Source organism: Candoia aspera, chromosome 6, assembly GCF_035149785.1.
Source record: "Candoia aspera isolate rCanAsp1 chromosome 6, rCanAsp1.hap2, whole genome shotgun sequence".
Taxonomy (NCBI): Eukaryota; Metazoa; Chordata; class Lepidosauria; order Squamata; family Boidae; genus Candoia; species Candoia aspera.
Window position 1 is genome coordinate 71328912 of NC_086158.1, and position 21511 is coordinate 71350422.

The window sequence follows — 21511 nt, forward strand, 5'->3', positions numbered from 1 at the left end:
GACTATAAGTTACAAATACGTTGGGAAAAACTAGAGGATGGAGAAGATTTTGTGTAACTAGTTAGAATGTTTACTAAAATGAGGAAATGTATGGATATATTTTTAAAATGTTGGTAATATGGGTTAATATGTAGTCTGTTGCAAGGAATGACTATTTCTCAAAAGAAGTGAAAATTGCTGTCCATAAAACACTTCCCACTTGTTATATAGAAATAAGAGTTGACTATATCAAGAGAAACATAAAAAAAAGTTGAATGCAGAAGGAATGGGGTATCTGAGCATCATGAGGGGTAAAACAAGTAGAGATAGGGTCAAGAATGAATGTAGATGAAATAGAAAAGTGAGAGACTGTACAAAAAAGTATGTTGAAGATCAAATTACAAATGAGATTCATGAAGGAAGAGTAAATGGGTTGACAGGAAGTGGGAAGGCCAGGTTTTGGTCAAGTAGAGTCTCTGTCTTTACACAACACTAGCAGATAGATGGAAGGCTATCCTGCAGAACATTCATTATATTTGGGGTCAAATGAAGAAAGCTGATCTTTGAATATGGAGTTGACCTATGCAAAATGTTAATTTGCTAATGCTGCTGAAAATAGCAAATATTATTTATAAATATTCTTATGACAGTTGGCTTGAAAACAACCAACCACTAGAGGAACACATCCAATATAATGTATTACAGTTTCCTTTCTCTGCTCTTTAATTTTCCATACAAATGCAGTTGATCTTGCTGATATGGATGCAAGTGAGAAGGAAGTTGAATCACAAACAGTCCTAGTTGGAATGCAGATGGAGGGAGAATGTTTGCAGATCAATAAAGGTTGCAGTGGACCAAGTGTTACAGAAAAAGAAAAGCAAAAAGAAATTCAAGTAAAGACGGAAGAAAATACGTACTCTGGCTCTTCCTGTCATTCTGAATTGCCTGGATTTTGTCCTGGTTGGAGTAGCGCATTCTATGGTTCAGAATGGTTCAGTCTGGATGTACACAATTATTTTAGAAAACTTGGAAAACAAAAAGCTCATGGAACTCAAAATATTGATGCTAAAAAAATGGTAAGTATCCTGTTTTTTCAAGACTGATAAAGTATGTGTGCACTTTGAGTAGAATGTAATATAAAGCAATAAAAGTAGGAATCTTTGATCTTTTAAACTAGGGCATACATGCACATGTGTGTGTTTGTGTGTGTGTAGTTTCTATGAAGTTCATGCCCATGGATGTTCATAAAGCAATAGATGTACTATTCTATTTCCTATCGTCTTTACAAGATGGGCCCTCGCAGCTTTAGTTCCACTGTTTCTCCTATAGTTCAGGTTATAGAATCTGCAGAATATTGTGAATAATACTGATGTTGGGAATTTCTTTACACTTAATGGTTAGCTTTAAAGATGAAGGAGGAGCCTGAAGAATTGATTATTCCTTGAATTATGTCCTTGAATTATCTTCCTTGAATATGTCACCAGGTCTGGGGTCTGGGGCTCCAGATGCATAGCAGAGCCTGTGCAATGGTTGTGTTGACATGCTGGTGGCAATTTTGTTTTTACCTTGGCTATAGATTACATGTGTGTTGTTGCCTTCATTGATCGATTGATTGATTGATTTAATCCTGCTTTAATTACTGAATTTGAGATGGGCAGCCATATAACTTGAGATAAATAAGCTCAACTGCAAGTAAATAAATAATCAAAAGTAAGTAAGTAAATAAATATTCTGTCTAAAGCAGTGCAAAGGACTTTTGGAAGAGAACTTGAGACAATCTGAAAAATACTGTTGGACTTGTATTTTCCCATCCAGCTACTGTGTCTTGACTTACAGATGATTTCCTTGCTGTAGTTGAGAACTGAAAGGGGGATGACAGCAAAGCCAATTTCCGTGCTTTCATAATGAACAGCACGTGCACAGATCGGGGCATAATATCAAGCAGTTACTCAGAATAGATGCAGCAGATGTAGACTAAAGATTGGCAGTGGGGAGTCCATTGTATGCCAATGCAGTTTTTGGCAGACAGGTGGTGGATAGTACTGGAACTCAAACGCAAAAAAATGTCATGAAAGGGAGTATGATGGCATTCTTCAAGTTCCTTTTGTCACATTGAAGGACAAAATGGTTTTTTCTTTTATTATCTCAAAAGTGCAGGCTACACTATAATGGATTGAAGTTAGAGGAAGGCAGATTCCAGGTGAATTGTTCACAAAAATCAAGAATGAGGCTTACACGGCTTTAGAATGAGACTTCCCCTTTCAGTAGCTGAACTCAATCAAGTCACACAAACGCTGGATTCAGAAAGCTCTGTCTGCTGAGTTCAGTGTTTAAAAGGCATATCCTTTAGGGAAATGCCTTGAACTGAGAATTCTGAGTTTAAGTACGTACTTAAATACAGAGACTGTTCTTAAGAAGAATAAAACCAGTTCATTTGCCATCTGGTGTTCTTACCAGAGAAACCACCACTGTAACCTTCAGCAATCTCTACTTTCAGGAAGAGGTTAGTAAGGCAGGCAAGAAGTGGCCCTTATGTTGAACTGTACTTAAGGATGTTTTTTCCCAACCCAAAGAGAAACTGTTTGGCTTTGGATGACTGAATTCCTATTATTACTTTAACTAAATGTTTTTCAAAATGCAAATAAGCACATCTAGGTGTAATCAGTAATGAATGTTGCTTGGTTTAAGAAGTCATTATTTCTGGAAGTCAAGCCTATGCTCTGTTGCTTCTGAAAATGAGGACAGTACTAAATAGTTTCTAATAACCCTGAGAACCACCTGGAGCCAAGTCATAGTGGATCTTCTTTTTCTTCACAGATTCTTGACAAACTGTTTTTTGAAACTTGGGCTGATGCCTGAATGCCTATGGGTTGGTTTGTTTGTTGTTTTTTGTTGTTGTTGTTTTTGCTAACTGTTTCCAAACAATAATTTCAAAAGCTGGTATTTGCACTATGGGAAGGAAACCATGATTCCAATGGACTTACTGTTTCTTGCAATTAATTGGTGACCCCAAAAGAAAATATATATATTTTGCCACCTCAGATGCATCTTTAAAAGGGATTAGATTTACAGTATTTCCTTATGTACATTCATATAGTTTCCATATGCAAATCTTTGTTACAGTGGGGTACACATATCCTTGAATTTACACATACCTGTGTAAATCAGGTAAAATCAGATTCAAATCATCAGTTTGATTTGTCACCTTGAGTTGATTTGGAATGTTGAACTGATTTGGTTCAGAAATTCCAATCAACTTGTCAAATCAGGTAGATTTTATTTATATTTCTGCAGGGAAAAAACAGTTTCTTTACACGCATAGGAATATCCAAACATTCCTAATCCACTGAGAGGCATTCTGAATTTATTTTCAATTTGGAAAACTGATTTGAGGTAGAGGTTGAACTGATTGAATTGACTCTCACAATCAATTATTTACAAAACCCTAGGCTAGAATGATTTTAGGAACTTCAGTAGGGCTAGTTAATATTTATATAGGATAAAGATTCATTCTTAAGGAACTCTTAGAATTTGTATTAAGTTATCATTGTTTTTCAAAGAAGAGAAAAAAGATAATAACCGATCTTGTACTTCAGGCAAAAGGTACTCAGGAAAACAAGAATTAAAATGTGTGTAGTTTTTTTTAATGTGAACAGTCAGCCTGTATATCTCATAAAGGTGGGACATAAATGTTTTTAATAACACAAAGAAGATGTTGAGCCATGTGACTAGCTCTGATTGTCCCTCAATATCTTTATAGATATTTTTATTTACTTGCTGATTTTCTGCTCAAGGTAGTCAAAATAACTGACAGTTTCCCAGTATTCTGTAAAGGTGGATGAGTAACTGAAATGTTAAATAAAAAGACTTGGTGAAGAAATATAGAAATATATATTATTAACATTTCATTTACTCATTTATTAATTATTTCACATAAAATGTAGAGATATGCTAAAATAAGTCTTATTTACTGGCTTATGTATTTGTTACTTCAGACACAGTGGTCAGATGTTGGAGAGATTTGATAAGCAGCTGTTCAGATACATAATGGCTTGTTATGCCTTCTATCTTCCTTTCACATGTTGCACCAGATATGGTATGGGGGTTGCTGAAACCAGAACGTGGAGGATCATATCTTCACTTGGAGCAAGCCATAAACTATATCCATGGTTAGATATCATAGAGACTGGCTAGGAACTGGGGAGATCTAATACGAAGCATAGCATGATGTGCTACTAGGTATCTTGATGAACTTGTTCTTGGATTGGTCCTTATGCTGCTCAGCTTTTCCTTATCAGAAGCCTGCAGAGAAATGGCTGGGTCATCACAGCATCACTTTCATAGTGTTCTGCCTCTTCCATCAGGAACTTGACCAGCTGATAATGATTGAGACAAAAAATTACAGAAAGAGCATAACCTTCTACCAGAGGCTGTTGTATAAAGAGAGAAGCAGCAAAGGTATATTTGTGAAATGAAATTTTAATAGCTATCCTATAGCAATTGTTTATCTGTGCTGATGCCACGTGGTTCTGATTGCACTTTTCACATCTTGAGGTGGAGAAATGAAAACTTTGTTGCCAAAATTGGAGAGACAGATAGAAGAAATGAAATCAAAGATGCAGTTTCTTGAACTTGTGAAGAAGTATCTACAGGTAACTATATGATTTTTCAAAAATTGGAAATGGATATCCATTTCTGGGTCAGTGAAAGCCTAAGCTTCCATGTATTGACACACTGTTAAGGTGACAACTGCAGTTGTCCAAAATAACATTGCTCTAATTAGCTAAAGCTGCAAAGCTGGATTCTTCATCGCCCAGACTATTTCTCCCTCTTGGCAAGAGAGCCATTCAGACAGGCCAAATACTAATGAAAGTCATTATGATGTACAAGTAATACTGTTGTGACATCTCTGGAATGCTGATTATACTTCCTGATCCCATCCCTAGCGGTAAAACCAGCCTTTTGTGTGGGAAGCAGTTTTGCCTTACCATAGGGCAACCTTCAGTAAAAATTATTCATATTTGAAGTACAGAGAAAAATAAATATACTCAACAATACTATTGAGGTAATGACTAGGCTTGTTTTCTGCTGCATACCACATTCATTTTAGCTACGTTTACCCACTTTGACTTCTGGTTGGCCATTGTTAGGACCAGGGTGCTAAAATACAGTCCAGGGTGAGGTGCTCATGCTTTTTACTGTGCAGGCCACAAAATCAGCTTTCCCAAGGAAATTTCTACTACTGCTGGGGTCTCTGTTGCTTCACAAAGCAGCTGTTGGATATATAGGAAGAGGTCCAAACAACAATGCAAAACAAAGCAACACAGGAGCTTCACTTCACTTTGTAGAATGGGAGGTGCGTTAGTTCATAAAGCAGCTTTGAATTTTTGACAGCCTTTCTGTGTTATCTGTCACAGCAGTGGGGAATCTCTGCTCATTAGGGGTTGTGGATTCTTATCTGCCTGACCAGCACAGTCAGTGGTTAAGGATGGTGAGAGTGCAACTTCAGCGACATTAAGAGACCACATGCTTCTGCCTTGATTTCCCAGGAGCTGCTTCAGATCACTGTTGCAACTTTGCAAGTGCAGCGTACAACTATTTGTGTGCCTAAAGATTTGTATGAGAGCCAGTTTGGTGTAGTGGTTAAGTCACCAGGCTAGAACCCAGGAGACTATGAGTTCTAGTCCAGCCTTAGGCATGAAGCCATCTGCATGACCTTATGCCAGTCACTCTCTCTCAGTCGTAGGAAGGAGGCAATGGCAAACCACCTCTGAAAAGCCTTGCCAAGAAAACTGCAGGCCTTAGTCCAGGCAGTCTCCAGGAGTCAAAAACTGACTTGAAGGGGGGAAAAAAAGACTTGTATATCAGTAGTGCATATATTTTTTTGCCTTCCCACTCCGTATACATCTTTTTGGAAGCATTTTTTCCTTTGTATCTTTTCTGTTTGTTTGCTTCTTATCTCCTTGTGCTGCAGATTATGTATGCAGAAAAATGGGGAGTTGAACCATGCAACTTTCTTACAGTGGTCAACATGGGAAGAAATGAAACACTGGACATCAGTGCCTTAGATGGCATGCTACTTTTTAATCATATAAATAAAACCCAAAGTAAAGCTCAGTATAATGACAATCAAAATTGCCCAAGAAATCTTCAAGCTGGGACACCACTTGGATTAATGGCATATCTCTATTCTAGGTACAGCCTCATGTTCAATTCCACAAAAGATTATGGTACAGTAGAACTGAGTATCAGTTCTAATCTTAAGGCCACTTCTTGTATTCCCTAGAAAAATCAGAAAATGTTATATTGGTCCATAGCTTGGTGTTGCCTGATTGGGTACAGCAGCTTTATAGACCTATTCCAGTGTTCTTGTCTGTGGCAATATAATGTTTGTTGGGAGGGCAAAAGAAGAAAATTGTTCTGCAGTTAAGGGAGGTGTTAGATCAGGGTTCCTCAACCTTGGCAACTCTAAGCTGTGCGGACTTCAACTCCCAGAATTCCCCAGCCAGCTTTGCTTTGCTGGCTGAGGAATTCTGGGAGTTGAAGTCCACACAGTTTAGAGTTGCCAAGGTTGAGGAACCCTGTGTTAGATCACATGTTTACTTTTTTCCTTCATTTTTCAGTAATGGAGGGAAATGGTTTCCACTCTGCCTGGAGTTGGGATCAGAAGTCTTCCAGAACTTTCAGTCTTCTTGTCCCAAATTAATAGCACATTATGTAAATAAAAGCACCACTATACTCCTGTATATAAATAGTGAATTTGTGCAAGATCTTAGACTTCAAAAGAGGAATGACTGTCAACCTTATTTCAGTGACCATCCCACTGGTTGGTTTGTAAAAGCAAGAGAAGAAAAGAATGATTGCTAGGCTAGAATGTTTATTTTCTGCAATCCTTTAAAAAGTCTAGGCATGGGGGGCAGAGAGGAAGCCTCCTGAGTTATTTTTCACATGTTCTTTGGACTACAGTCCAGTGAAAAGGCACCTGTCATTTAGTGGCTAGGGAAGGCAAGAAGAGCTGTTACCTTCTGGAAATATCCCTTTCTTACTACATTTTTAAGCATCCAGACTAACAGAAATTGTACTAGCTTTGTGCACTTCTTAGGCTGATGCTTGCTTCTACAATTTTTAAACACAAAATTAATTTTTAGAATGTGTAGACTTCCCTTACAAATGTTTTTTTTCCCTCAGGGTGGCTTACAACAATTTCAGGAAATATGTTACTTGATATCATACATGTTAAAAGAACTACATGTATTTCAATAAGAACAACAACGAAAAGAAATTGTGATATAAGTGATATCTAGTTGAATCATTTCCTTTTGCTTCTTACTTTTTGTTATGCTTGAGTCCAAATAAAGCATACTTTAGCTTGCATTATTGTTTTCCTTTGTATTCTTCAGAAATGCATTTTTAAAAGGCTATGTGCAACAGTTTCTGTTCGCTTTTCGCTATTTCTGCTCACAAGAGGAACTTTTACAATTTCTTCTTGATAGAATCAGAATTACCTCACCCAGGTATGTAATGAAACCCCATTGAAACCAGGTATCTTTGAGTTCACTAGTATTTCAGTGGCCTTCACCATGTGCCTTTTCACAATTATAAAGTATCGCTTAATTTGTCGTCAAAGGACGCAGCCAAATAAACTTGTTCTTGTGTCAGCAGAAGTTTTTGCCGGCTTTAAACTTTCCACCTGGACCTCCAAGCCTTTTTCTTGCCACAGTAAGAAGGTTAGCAATTGGTGCTATCCTTAAGAGTTTTGATGCGAACAAGTTAAGGAAAGTGATTGGTGGATTTCCTTGCCTTCATTTTCTCTTGCACCAGGTGCTGCCCACTAAGGGAAATAAAGTGTCTCGCCAGCATGGATGGATTGGGTGAATGTCAGCAGGTGCTCAGAACAGGCTATTTAGCTACCTATCAGTTGGGTTATGACGTAGGTTTAACAGTCTTCTGAAAGAGTGCTATACCTGTTTTTAAATACGGGCTTAGCACTCTTCCAAACAAGCATAAACCCAGTTGAGAGACCACAGGGTTGTAGAGAGAAGTAGGGAGTGATTGGTAAAGAATGAGCTCTGACCTTGACTAATGCTGCCAAGGAATGGCATGTTAGCTGCAAGTCCACTTGATGTCCAGCATCACCTAGAAATGGCCTGGGCGTGGCCATGGAGCCCGAATGGAGCAAGCAAGATAGTGCCACTTGCCCTATTTCAAGTAATAAAAAGAGTGAAAAAAAGCAGCCCCAGGAAACCTCTTACTGACAAAAGCAACTCCTCCAGTGATGTCAGAAACAGCAATACAAAGCTAGTAGAACCCAGCTCTCTTTAATTGAAATCTTCTACATGGTACAGGTAGTCCTTGCTTAACTACCACAATTGAGACTGGAATTTTGGTTGCTAAGTGAAGCAGTCATTAAGCAAATCTGACCCCATTTTACAACCTTTTTGCGTCGGTTGTTAAGCAAATCACCATGGGCTTTAAGCGAGCCACATGGTCACTAAATGAATCACGCAGTTCCCCATTGTTTTTACTTTCCAGAAGCCAGCCGGGAAGGTCAAAAATGGCAATCACGTGACCATGTGACACCGCAACAGTCATAAATGTGAACTGGTTGCCAAGCGCCTAAATCGTGATCACATGACCACGGGGATGCTGCAACAGTAGTGTGAGAACCAGTTGTAAGTCAGTTTTTTCAGCACTGTCGTAAGTCTGAACCATCACTAAACAAATGGTTGTTAAGTGAGGACTACCTGTATGGGACCAGTACTAGTAAAACATTTTAAGCACAGGTGTAGAGCTCTTTCAAAACAACACTAAAACCATGTTTAAAAGGAGCTGCATAAGACTTAACAAGTGCTTCAGAAAGTGATTTCTCCTCCAGTCCAAGCCAAAATGGCTCTAGGAGGCAATTCCTAGGGTTCAGAGGTACCTGCAGCAGCCTAAAGTGGCCAAAACAGTTACTGATACATTTTCACACCAGAGTTAGGGGACATGAGGAAATCCCTAAGAGCATCAGTTTAAGTTTGGTCAATTGTCTCATTGATTGCACATTCTCCTTTAGGCCAAAACCTATAATCAGGTTTCAACAGTTTTTGTTCTTGATTAAAAAAGAAAGTTACATTTTTATTACATGTGAAGTAATAAGCTAAGACAGATAATCCTTTTGAATATTTAAGCCAGGTGAAAACACCAATTCATCATTTTTTTTATTTTATTTTCTTAGTTCCAGCCTGGAATCTTCTTCATTGCTTAGCAAAATATACCACCGCAGCTTCTCCATTCTTCAAGCTTGGATTGAAGACTGTTACACTGTAGACTTTACCATAAACCCTGATTTCATGCGTATACTAAAAGACTTTATCATTTCCAAGGTAATTAACTGCTTTGACAGGAAGCTTAACGTAAATGCCATCGAAATCAATTTTAAGTTATGGCATGTAATATTGCAGAACATTAGTCTAAATATAATTGGATGAGAATGTGGGGGGTGGGAACCATGCACTCTCTTTGCTTGCTTTTCTGACCAAAACAAAAATTATTTCAGATAAATTAAGACCCAGTTTGAAATAGAAGAATATAATCACTGACTTTTTGTAGGTAGTACCACTCAATGGTTGTGGCAGACAGTTGCTGTCATTACTTAACAACGTTGCTAGCAAAAAGGAGAGGACTATTTCTCAGTTCTGCAAGACGGAAGAACGGGAACAAGGGGTGGAGATCAATGAAGCACAATCATTGCCTTGTTCATGCAGAAGGGACTCCACAAATGCTTTACAAAAGGTATATAGTTTCCCTAATTTGCTTTATATTCACATATGATACTATCCAATTTTATTCTTTCTTACTATACGTTGTAGTCTTAGGACTGTTGCTTGAAAGAGTGCCTTAGCTAAGTCATCATGGAAGCTTTACATCTAAGTTAAGAAGGGAATCTTGATTTGGAGTAGGATAGAACTTCTAATCGATGTTGTGAAAACTACCCCTCCGCAGGTTACATCTTCTAACCTGCCTTCTTAGTTAGACAAAACCAAACAGCAGTTAATTGCCTGAAATAATTGATATATGCGATCTGTTTTCATAAAGGGGGCATCTAGAAAGAATATGGTTTGTAGAAGAGGTCCTGTTTGGTTATATTTGTAGAATCTCTTCTGCTCTCACATATACATGAGTGTTGAAGTAATGAAATTTATGCAAGGAAAATCCAAGAAGTCCAAGAAGCTTGCCTATAAATTTAAAATGTACCTTATGTAAGAATGGTTTCAGTTTTGCTTGTGGAGAGATGTAGCTAATGCCTTTTGTTTTTCTCAAACAGCGTCTTAGCTGGAGACTGTCAAAAGGCACTGAAGCTATTGTACCCCAGTTGTATCATAAACCTGCACCAGAAGAATTCTCTGGCTTCTGCATCAGAATAACGGAGGCTCCATATTTCTTAACAGAATATACTGCGCAACAGCTTTGTTGTCAGCTGACACTATTAGAACAGGTAAAATGGATTTTATGTCACCATGGTTTTAGCAGTATACTATTTAAATATTGCTGTGCTGTAACACTTCGGTTGTATATAACAATATATTCAGAATGTGGAGAAACCACTGAATCTGTTTTGAAAGACCAAACTACAGCTGTGTCAATAGCCTAATCTGCACTGATTTTCTTCAGAGGTTGTCTGAGCTGACTCACTGACCCCAAGGAGAAACCTCTTCATCCCATATAAACCATTGTAAGTTCTATTATTTTTCTCCAGAATGGGATGAAATTTGTAGGCAAGCTAGAGCATTGCCTACAGATTTTCCCTACGAAGGGAAAATCATGCCAGTTTTCATTTGGATCGAAAGAGGTTATTTAGAAGTAAGTACTTTGAAATACTAGCTTTTAGTTAATGAAGAGATTAAGTGTCTTGGGTAGAATTTAAAACAACAGTGACCCAAAAATAATCAAATTAAGGTGTCAAGAGGCATTTACTGGAAGCCAAACTATCCCTTTGTGGGGCCCAGAGAAATTGCTCCAAGAGGATGCTAAATGCTGGTACTTTCTCTTTGCAGAATGTCCACTTCCTATTTAATTTATCTTCTTGAAATAATACTGTTTAAAGTCAGAACAGGGAGCCTGGTAGGCACCAAGGCAGATGTCTCAGATCATGTTGATGCCAGTGGGCACTGTTTTGCCTACCCATTCCGTAGTGCTTTGCCTCCTGATGAAGGGTCTTGTATCAGAAAATAAATATAAAAATATCTCCATCACCACAAGCAGTGTGACACACAAGAATCAAGAAGATCCTAGGCCAGTGATGGCGAACCTATGACACTCATGTCAAAGGTGACACACATTTTGGGTGACATGCCAGCGTTCACCAACACCCGGCAACAACTATTATTCCTGTTTGAGTTCCAAAGAAACTGAACGAACAAAAGGCACTGCAGTTCCACCCACCATCTCCCCCTGCATCTCTGCCCTTTTGGCTGCCCAAAATTAGATTGTATTTTTTTAAAAATAAATGAATATGTAAAGAATTATCTCTCTTTTGTTCAGGGGGGGTGACATGCCAGCAGAGTCAAGTTAGGCATTTTCCGAATTGTTTACATGCCGAGCCCAAAAGGTTCACCATCACTGTCCTAGGCAGATATTTTTTTTCACCTTTGGAATAATAGCAATATTGCTGTCAATTAGAGTAATCTAAGGCAATTTGGGGATTGATTGAACACCATTCAGAACTGGATTCCAATTGTTAATTTAATAATGGATTAGTATGGCATTTTGTTTATTGTTTATTTTGATCTGATGATAATGTAGTGAGTCAATTACGATTGGAGGCATATACGTTTGTTAAGTATATGAAATAAATATAAGCACAGGTTTTTGCACTTGAAAATTTTCTTATGGCTTTAACAACTAACAACTGACCCATCCTGGATAAAATTTGTCATGTGAGATGCTGTGTGGACTTGTCCCATCAGACAATATCAGCGAAGTTTAGCTCTATCGCTGCTTTTCCCTCCTTCCTTTTCTGGCTCTTTACACTACAGAATTGGAATAAGGATACAGCAGAGGAGAGTGTAGATTATGATAGTAAAAAAATAGGGTCTGTTTTACTTATTGCAAAGAAAACCCCTATAGGAACACAGGCCTGATTACTAGGATGAATCTTCCCACCCATCAGAGTCAATATCAAAAGTTTGTTTTTCTTTTTTGAATGACCATTGTGGAGCATGAGATCATAATGACCATTGTTAAAGTCAGAATAGATCAGATTCAGAGACTTCTGTTCAAAGAGGGGAAACAGGCCCACTACATACTTTAAGACCACCCTAATCTGTGTGCTATTTTAATCTTATCCTGCAGAGAGGGGTCATTTTTCAGTCTGAACATCAGCATGGGAACCATCTTGTGGATGGCATTGCAGAGCTGGATGGTGGTCAAAAAATGATTTCTGCTTATTTTAAAACAGCTACCTAATAAAACTGAAGTTGAAATTGTACCTCAGCCTTTTTCAAGTTAGAGAAGCACAATTTCTTCCCCAAATCCGTTTGTCGAACTTTAAGAAAAGTCCTATTCATATTCACTTGGGAGAAAAAATAATTATTTGGTGTAGCATATTCTGTGATAAATATGTACAGTATTATTGCCAGAGTAACGTTCCTAAATTTCAAATACTAAAATAATGTACTTTCAGATCTCTGGCCACACCCATTGCCACACCCAATCATTGAACACTGAGACTCCACCAACCAATTTAGACGCATAAATACATTCAATGGCAGCAGTCGCTCACAATAGAGCAAGCAACTTTTCAGTCCTACATGAACCTCCAGAATACTTGTGAGAAGCAATGATCCCAGATTCCTTAAAAGAGAAATGGTATATTGGACTTGAAAGATATGAGATTCCTTAAATGGTATATTGGACTTGAAAGATATGAACAGCGATTAAAAGTAGAATCTCCTCAAGTTGCATTTGGCTCCTGTAGACTACATGGACAGATTCTGTTTTCTTGGCAACAAAAATGGGCTTGTTTGCCATTCCCTTCTTTGAGTTGGTTTGTTTTTTACTTTCCAATCTAACTAGAAGCTCTAGTAGTTTCTGGTGGCCTCCCATCTAAGTACCAATAAGATCTGAGCCTGCATAGCTTCAAAGCTGAAACAAGGTTTGCGGGATGCTGACTCCTGTTGGTGGCATGCATATTTATAGGAGTGGACTGCTTCTGACCAACTTTAGGCATTGGTGAATGAAACTGCTAAGGATCTATTTCAGTTGGGCTCAGGACTAATTTTTTGCACTAAAATTGCTGTGATCGTTTTGTAGGATGACTTTTAATGGGTGAGAAATGGATGGAATGTAAAGAGATCCCACTAATGCTTCTTGGTTTACTGGTATAATTGGTGTGTTTTTCTGGGTCATTTCTTAAGAGGCTATGTGAGTTTGGATTAGAAAATACAATAATGGAAGTAGGCAGAACAGAATATATAATACACAGCAATTTTATTTTATATTTTTAGGAAATATTCCATAAATGTCACCCAGTGCATTTTCTAAATTCAAGACTGCTTGGAGTCAAAGATAAAACTGTGCCTCTCCCAAAGTAAGTTTGCTATTTAGCCAACTCTGCTGATGAAAGTGGAAAACTGCTGATATGTCAGAATATTTAGCTTCTACTTGGCTTTAATTACAGGGGTAAAGCTATTATTTAGGAGCGGCTTCTTTTGATATGTGGGGACTCTGCAGAAACCCTGTGATACTTGGTCCTTCTTAGGTGGATTAAAAATGTGCAGAATAGAAGACAGTTCATTTAATCAGAACCATGTGAATAAGTTTACCCCTAAGGCAGAGGCTCCCAAACTTTTTCAGTTAAGGAAGCCCCTAGCAGTTCCCAAAGTGTGAGCCGTGGCACCCAGGGGCACTGTAACAAACTCACTAACTGTTCTACTTATTAAGTAGTAAAATATCCTGCAGTGCCCCTGTGCGTTCACAGTATGAACTGTATTTCCCTTCAGCCTCCCCCAGATTGTTTTCCTGATAGGGGGACCCTTTCTGAGAAAGGGGTTTGGTTCAGATTTTGGAAAATGTTCCAGTAAATTTCCAGACACGGCTACCCAGATAGTTTGAGATATTAGCCTAAAAAAAAAGAAGAGGGATGAATGAGAAATTTAGTGGTGTTACTGTTGTGGAGATGGATGGAAGTGGAAGGGCAGTTTAAACGATAAAAACTTATACAGACCTACATAAGATGGAGTGAGATAGGAACAATTTTTAGACGTCTAGTTTTATTCCTGGCATCAACTGGGCCATTAAGGCAGACAAATCAAAGACTGCAGAACTTGAGGACATTAACCAAGTTCTCCAAGGCATTTGCTTGGTGCTTAGGCTTGTGCTTGCCAGTTATAAAACGTTGTGAAAATCATGTTTTTCCTGCAAATCTAGGTTACTCATATCTTTGAGCTTTGATCCTATATCCCTTGAGATCAGAGATAAATACAGTCCCATCTATTGCTTTCCTTGCAGTGAATTGTATTAGCTTTGCATAGTTAGACACGTGTTCTGTAAGTTTTGTAAATCTTTGTTCTCTGTTACAGGGCTTCTTCCTCTGACCTGTCATCTACTCCAGCCTATAACCTTTTTGTGAAAAACTGTATCCAAGATGATTACCTCCTGCGGCTTTTAAAATATGCAGATAATGTCAGTACCTGGGTTGCTGCTGAAATTGTCACCAGCTACAGTTCTAAGGTATGAATTCCTGTTTCAGGAATGCATGTATCTTTGGCGTCTATTGTCTGACATAGTTTCTTTGAATGTCTCTAAATACAGCTCCGTTGCTTGCAGATACTGAAAGGGGATAAGTGCTTAATTGTTTACAAGAATATAGACTCTGAACCCTGATACTTTATGCCTATTAAATACTGTATTATTAGATATTATAATTTGCATGCTATATATTTTATTGCACCAGGATAGTTTTATTGCACCAGGATAACTCACTGGGGTTTTTTTTTTTTTTTTTTCATATGTCAATGGATTTTATAGTTTAATTATTTAGTTTTATAGAGTTTTTAGATTTAATTTCATAATTTGCATGGATGCTTTATTGTATTTTATCATATTTTATCTTGCTATATTCTGGTCATTAACCAAAATAAAGTCTCTCTCTCCCCCTTCTCAGAAATGCACATGATTATTACTTAGTAACCAGAAAATTACTAGAAAGCACAGTTTTTATAGTTAAGTAATAAGTCTGATAAAGAAGAGATTCATGGGGAAAAAACATAGAATATGTGCTTTGTGGTTTCAGCAAACAAAACAATTATAGTAATATATTTAATCTGACACCAAATCCCCATTCTTAACCAGCATTTTGTTTTGGTTGCTGATGAATAATGAATTTCATCACATTTAGCTAGCTGGAATTGAAAGCATTTAGCTATTTCCACTTGTCTTCATATAATAATCGTGTTCTGCCCGACTGTATAGCAATAAATGGAGTGTTTCCTAGAAATGTGGTTTGTCGTTGAGTGTTGGGCTTTCCAAGCATCGGTTACACACATTGGCATAGAATAGTGATAAGTATTGTAAAAGATACACTCTATTTGTTCTCCAGGTGCAGATGAATTTAGTATCAAAATTTCTGTTCATCGCAAAGTGTTGCTACAAACAAAGAAATTTTGCCACTGCAATGCAAATCCTAAGAGGCCTGGAAAATCTCATTGTCAGACAATTGCCTGTGAGTACAGTGCATACAGTGTTTATTAGCAGTTTATACAGGCAGTATACTTCTTTATAATAATTGGAGCATGCAAACAATGTGTTCCGCTTGTAATATTCAGAAGACTAAAATTTACTTTTATTTCTGTTAGATTTGGAAAAGCTTGCCTTCTAAAGTTTCTGACATACTGGAAGAACTGAAGGCTGTAGAGGTACAGTAAAAAAATAAGCTCTTTTATCTGCTTTGTGAATGGAAATAGGGCTGTTCCTCAGAAATTTTTGTAGCACAGGCAAGCTGTTTAGTTGCTGGCAAGCCTGGGAACATTGATTTGTTCCTGTTTGAGATGGTCAAAGGGGCAACATGCCATAATCTTTGCTTAACACTGAGCCCCCTAGAAGCTGAGGCACCACAAGCATATTCTCAGTTTGTGGGCCATGGCTATGCAGTTCACTGTGGATGACTTGCCTAAGCACACACCCCACCCCACCCCAATCTACAGGATAGGCACTAATTAATGGGTTAAGGAGATAGTATACTGATGCATCTGAGCAGGCATGGAAACTCTAGGCCAACATGTTCCTTCATCCAGTGTGAGACAATATTATTGAAGATCATTTCAAGTTCTCCCAGCTTAGACTGGACTGGAGATGTTAAAAAGGAGCACGTACTCTGTGCCTTCCTTTATATACATCAGTGTGTCTATTCTCAAGAAACGGGGGGGGGGGAGCTGTTGAAAATTTGGAAGCAGGGAAGCAGTAGAGCTTGCTTACTTTTTATATATTTGTATTCAAGCCTTCCTCCAACTATTTCAGGGCAGCTTACGGAGAAACGGTTCCCAAACCAGAGACAAATTTAAGGCTGAGTAGAAAATTGAACAAGATCTTTCTGATCAAGGACTGACATTCCGCCTATTCTACACGCTGGCTTGCCTTCATTGGAAATCTTGTCCCCATCTGCTCCACTTAATGGTTTATCATCCCCTTAGGCCAATTAAGCTCCAGGGTGCTTCTTGTAAATGTCATAATCATGGCCTCTCTGACAGTGGGTGAACGAAGAATTGGAAGGCTGTTGGTTGTTGTTGTTTTTTTAAATGCTCTCCTATAAACATGAGGATAAACACAAACTGAATGGTCCTTTAGTTTGTTTCTATTTCCCTCACATTCTGCCTTTTTATATGCAGTTGTAACATTTCAGATTTAGTTGCAGAAGCTGAAGAATGTTGAATTGTTTTTCTCTAGCTCCTGCATTGTGGGATGAGAACATTTTTAAACACTTACTTTTGATACATATAATGTCTTATTTTTATTAAAAGTAAATCTATCAGTGTCTTCTGCTTTTAGCAATAAGAAAATGACTGTTAGCAGTAGTACAAACAAATGTGTATATGTGTACAGTATGTATGTACAGTTTGTATACAGGTAGTCCTGGCTTAACAACCAGAACTGAGACCCGAATTTTGGTATCTAAGCGAAGCGGTCATTAAACGAATCCAACCCAATTTTATGACTTTTTTTGCAGCAGTCGTTAAGCAAATCACCGCAGGAATTAAGTGAACCACGTGGTCATTAAGTGAATCATGTGGTTCCCCACTGATTTTGCTTGCCAGAAACCAGCCAGGAAGGTCAAAAATGGTCTCACGACCATGGGACACTGTGATGGTCATAAATGTGAACCGGTTGCCATGCTCCCAAATTGTGACTGCGGGGATGCTGCAACAGTCGTAAGTGTGAGGACCAGTCCTAAGTCTGTTTTTTAGCACCGTTGTAAGTCCAAACCATCACTAAATGAATGGTTGTTAAGCAAGGACTACCTGCAAGTGATAGGCAGTATTTGCTCCTCCAAAGATCTGGAATGCTTGTCTCCTTGAAGGGTTCCCCAAAGGGCTTTCCAAAACAAATAACATTTTACAATTTCTCTTTATATTCTCCAGGATTGAAATCTGGCATAAAAATCCAAGTCCAAGGATAAGACATTATTATACATTATTTACATTATACATTATATAATGTATAATATACATTTTATAATATCTATTCTTTTTCCCCAAATCCAAGTCCTTTCTCCTTAAATATTTTTTATACCAAAAATGTTTCTTACAACATAGGAAAGACTTTGCTATCAATGGTTATGCCCTGTTTTAATATGTCTGTCTGTATGCATTATATTAGGTATTTTTAAAAAGTGACAATTTGTGTTTAATGGAAGGAGAGAGGTTTAAAACATCTCCAACAATTCCATCAGCGCATATACTGGCCATGCACATTCAGCAGCTTGAAACTGGAGGATTTACGATGCGAAATGGCTCATATAAGTGGACTAAACTTAGGTAATGTTTTTATGGCATGGAATTTAGTAAAGTGGAATACAGTCTTGCAGGTTAATATAGAACACAATAACTTTAAAAGAACATATTCAGTGTATTAATTTATGAAATGTTTAAAGGCAAGAGAAATTGAATGTTTTGATTATTTATTGTAGAACATTTTATGTACATTTATTGAAAAAAATATTTGAACATTAAGCACATAACACAGTGTTTAATTCCCCTACTTTATGGGAAAAAACCTAACTGATTTCTTTCATCTTTTCTCTTTTAAGAAATATTGCAAAAGTTGTAAGCCAAGTTCAAGCATTTCAAGAAAACCCCTACATGTCCCCACCAGATTGCCAGTTGCAAGATTTCTTAAGACAAAGAATAGCTTTTCTTAATGATGCAGACATCTTTGCGTTAGCAGCTGATAATTATGCCAACTTTCATCAGAAACCTGAAAAGCAATCCCGAAAAATTCAAGATGCATTACAAAGGATGAAAGTGATGTTTCAGTAACTGTTTATATATCTCTTGAGCAATTTTTGTTTAAAGAAACACATTCCTGGGCCAGTTACTAGATAGCTACATGTGTGAAATTGTGCTTACTGTGCAATGCAACCCTATGCAGATTTAACTATTTTCTTTTTAGCTTATTCCTTGTTATGGATACATAGAATTACGTGTTAAAGAATAATCCCTTTTTTGAAAACAATATTGACTGAGATTTGCATTTGGTTTAATTTCTGTTTGGAACTGCCAAGCTCTTGGTAGCATATACAAGATTCCTGCTAGAAGTTTCTCCATTTAATAATGAGTTAGCTTCAGAAGACTTACTAAAGGTGTGTAAAGAAGTTAATACTAACTCCTTTCCCATCTTTATTTTGTCTTGAAGATACAGTTACAGAAAAAGATTAAATCTGAGTATATCTTGTCAGAAGACCCCTTTTTTCACAAATGCTTAACATGTCTTAACAGAAAATTTCAGGACAATTAAATTTGGAGAAATGGGGGCATCCATGGGGGGGATCTAAAAAGTAAAGTTGTTGCTTGGAACCACACAAAGCCCGGCTCCTTTTTAATGTGTGTTGCGTATGTGGTGCACAAAAGGGGTCAGGCTTGGATTGTGTGGTTGTGGCTGCCAGCTTGAGTTTCTTGACTCCCCTTTGGAGATCCCTGCCCAGAAACTCATTTCACTGCTGATTGATCACCAAATTAAACAGATTCAAAAGTGGAACTGGCCCTGCCAGTATTTCTTCCATCAATAAAGCTTGATTCCTCGGATTTCATAAAGGCCTCGCATAGCTCACCCTACTGATGTTTGGATGGGAAGAAGTGCTGCTCCTCCATATAGAGAAAGAAGTTTTGAAAACACTATTCCAGTTTGGTGCTGGCTTTCAGAGAACTTTACTTCCACCGTTCAAGTACAGAAAGGCAGCCCTTTTCTAGCCAAAGAAAGTGTTTTAACTATTTTGGAACCCACTTTTTTTTTTTCTCATTCCTGAACTGCAGAGAGAGAAAGGGAGAGAAATTGCCCATGAAGCTCTTTAATTGGGCTACCAGATCTGCATAGCAAACCTCCAATGACTACTAGAAGTCATCTGGATTTTTGCCATTAGTCCCAATAGTTCATCTTTTTCCACTCTAGCTGCTGCATTTAGCAACTTCTTTCCTAAGAATCTGGTCATGAGGAAGAAACCACGGAGGGGAGGCCTAGAGAAGTAAAAAAAAATTCTGCTGCATGTTGTCAAGCAGATTTTTCTGCTTGAAAAATCTAGTGCGCAGAACACTGCCTGTGGGATAAGAGCATTGAACATCTCCATAGCCAACATCTCTTACTAGGTGGCCAAGGGAGAAACTGGAGACAAAGGTTGGCAACATTCAAAGAGACAAGTCCTGGATGTAGCCCCTAGGCAACCAGTTTAGACCAATGATGACCTAACAGGGCTTACCCTGATTATGTGGATTCCTTGCTCCAATGTAGGTGCAGACATAACAAATTCAAAATGCAGCCCCACAATGGCCATATAACTAGGGTCCTTAATCAAAAAGAAGTACATTAATCTTGCAGCTGAAAGGGTGGGCAACTAAAGTCCTTGGTCTGACAACTTGGAGGACATCCATTGAAAGTTCTGCTTGCTGCTTGGGAGAGAGAATAGAAGGTATCAGAAGAAAAAAAAAGTGCATCAACAAGGGAGTGGTCCTACCACTCGCACAATTGCCTCCATGGGGATGTATCCCTCTAGTGACAAAAGATTTTCCACTTCTTGATTACATAATGCTACCTGAGTACTCATATAGTGCCAGCCAAAGTGGGTAATAAGAAAATATTTAGTTGCCCATTTGTTGCCCCAAATCTCTTAAGTTTTGGGAGTTGGCATGGCTTTCTGAGATTGAGCTCTCAGCATACAGAAATTGCGAGACCTAAATTTGGTTTCTTCTGTCAGATTAGCTGAGCTCAGAGCAGAGCCAAATTCCAAATCACAAGCACTGATTTTTTAAAAAATCTGTTCCAATAATTCATGTTCAGTATATACTATTCTTCAGCTCTGCTGGCAAATCTTTTTCTGGATTATGGTTCTAACTCAGCATACGATTCCTTTTCAAGAATAATTTCCATATAAACTGGCAAATATGATGCATTTCTCATGTGTGCTATCTTTTTGATTGGGGTAACTTTTTGTACGCATGTACTTCCCTTTCATTACTTTTTCTATAATTTCCTATAATAACATTGCACCTGTTAAACGAATAGTTTGGGACAATTTTACCATTGTACACAGATTTCTTTCAAAGGATTTAAATCATTTTTTAAAGCAAGTATTTATTATATTACCTAGTATTAATTTTCCTACTGAAGTTTAATAATGTTAATAATAGTGGTATGTTTTCTTTTTGTTTGAGAATGTTTTGGTTCAGTCAAATCTTTGTTTTTGAATTTTTCTATGGAATTATTTTTCAAGTCTTAAGATTTTGTCTGTAAAAATTAAAAATGATTGTTTATTCATAAGCAAATATTTCTCTGTAAATTACAGTATCAAAATTATTTTAAAAGAGCCTCTTTTCAAATGATTATGTCATTCTGTGCTGTGCCCTTTTGTTGATGGCATAAATTACTTTCCAATATTTGAGATGTCTTTGAGATGTCTTTGAGAAAGTTAGATCTGTTCTCCCAAGTCAATATATAAATTATTAATTAAACTTTGCTTATATTTTTATATGAAGTGGTCAGTATTTTTAAGCCAAGTGTTGCTTTTAAAAGTAACTTATGATATGATGTGAAAATATATGACTGATTTATAGGACCCTTCTTGCCTAATTTAATTCCTATTAAATTTTCTGATTCATTTTGATATAGACTTGAACATCAGGAGAAAGAGGCATTTTTACCCATTGTGCCTTTAAACTGAAACCTTGTACTAATGCATCTGCAGCAACCTCTCCTCCCACTCTAAATTATTTTCAATGAAGTTTGAGAAGCCACATGAAGCTATTTTTATTGTTTATACCACTAAACCACTGAAATATACATAATCTAC

At 37.6% G+C, this 21511-nt stretch overlaps 1 protein-coding gene across 1 annotated transcript in view; it reads left to right on the forward strand.

Moving 5' to 3' along the window:
* KNDC1 (kinase non-catalytic C-lobe domain containing 1) overlaps positions 1-18491 on the forward strand; it is an 87384-nt gene extending 68893 nt beyond the window's left edge. The window contains exons 18-31 of the mRNA XM_063306574.1: positions 724-1055; positions 4344-4437; positions 4534-4631; positions 5954-6174; positions 7380-7493; positions 9197-9344; positions 9571-9753; positions 10286-10456; positions 13467-13549; positions 14541-14691; positions 15560-15682; positions 15816-15875; positions 17833-17990; positions 18263-18491. Of these exons, the coding sequence (XP_063162644.1) occupies positions 724-1055; positions 4344-4437; positions 4534-4631; positions 5954-6174; positions 7380-7493; positions 9197-9344; positions 9571-9753; positions 10286-10456; positions 13467-13549; positions 14541-14691; positions 15560-15682; positions 15816-15875; positions 17833-17990; positions 18263-18491 (2165 nt within the window). The remainder of the gene's footprint in view (positions 1-723; positions 1056-4343; positions 4438-4533; positions 4632-5953; positions 6175-7379; positions 7494-9196; positions 9345-9570; positions 9754-10285; positions 10457-13466; positions 13550-14540; positions 14692-15559; positions 15683-15815; positions 15876-17832; positions 17991-18262) is intronic.
* Positions 18492-21511: the final 3020 nt, after the last annotated feature.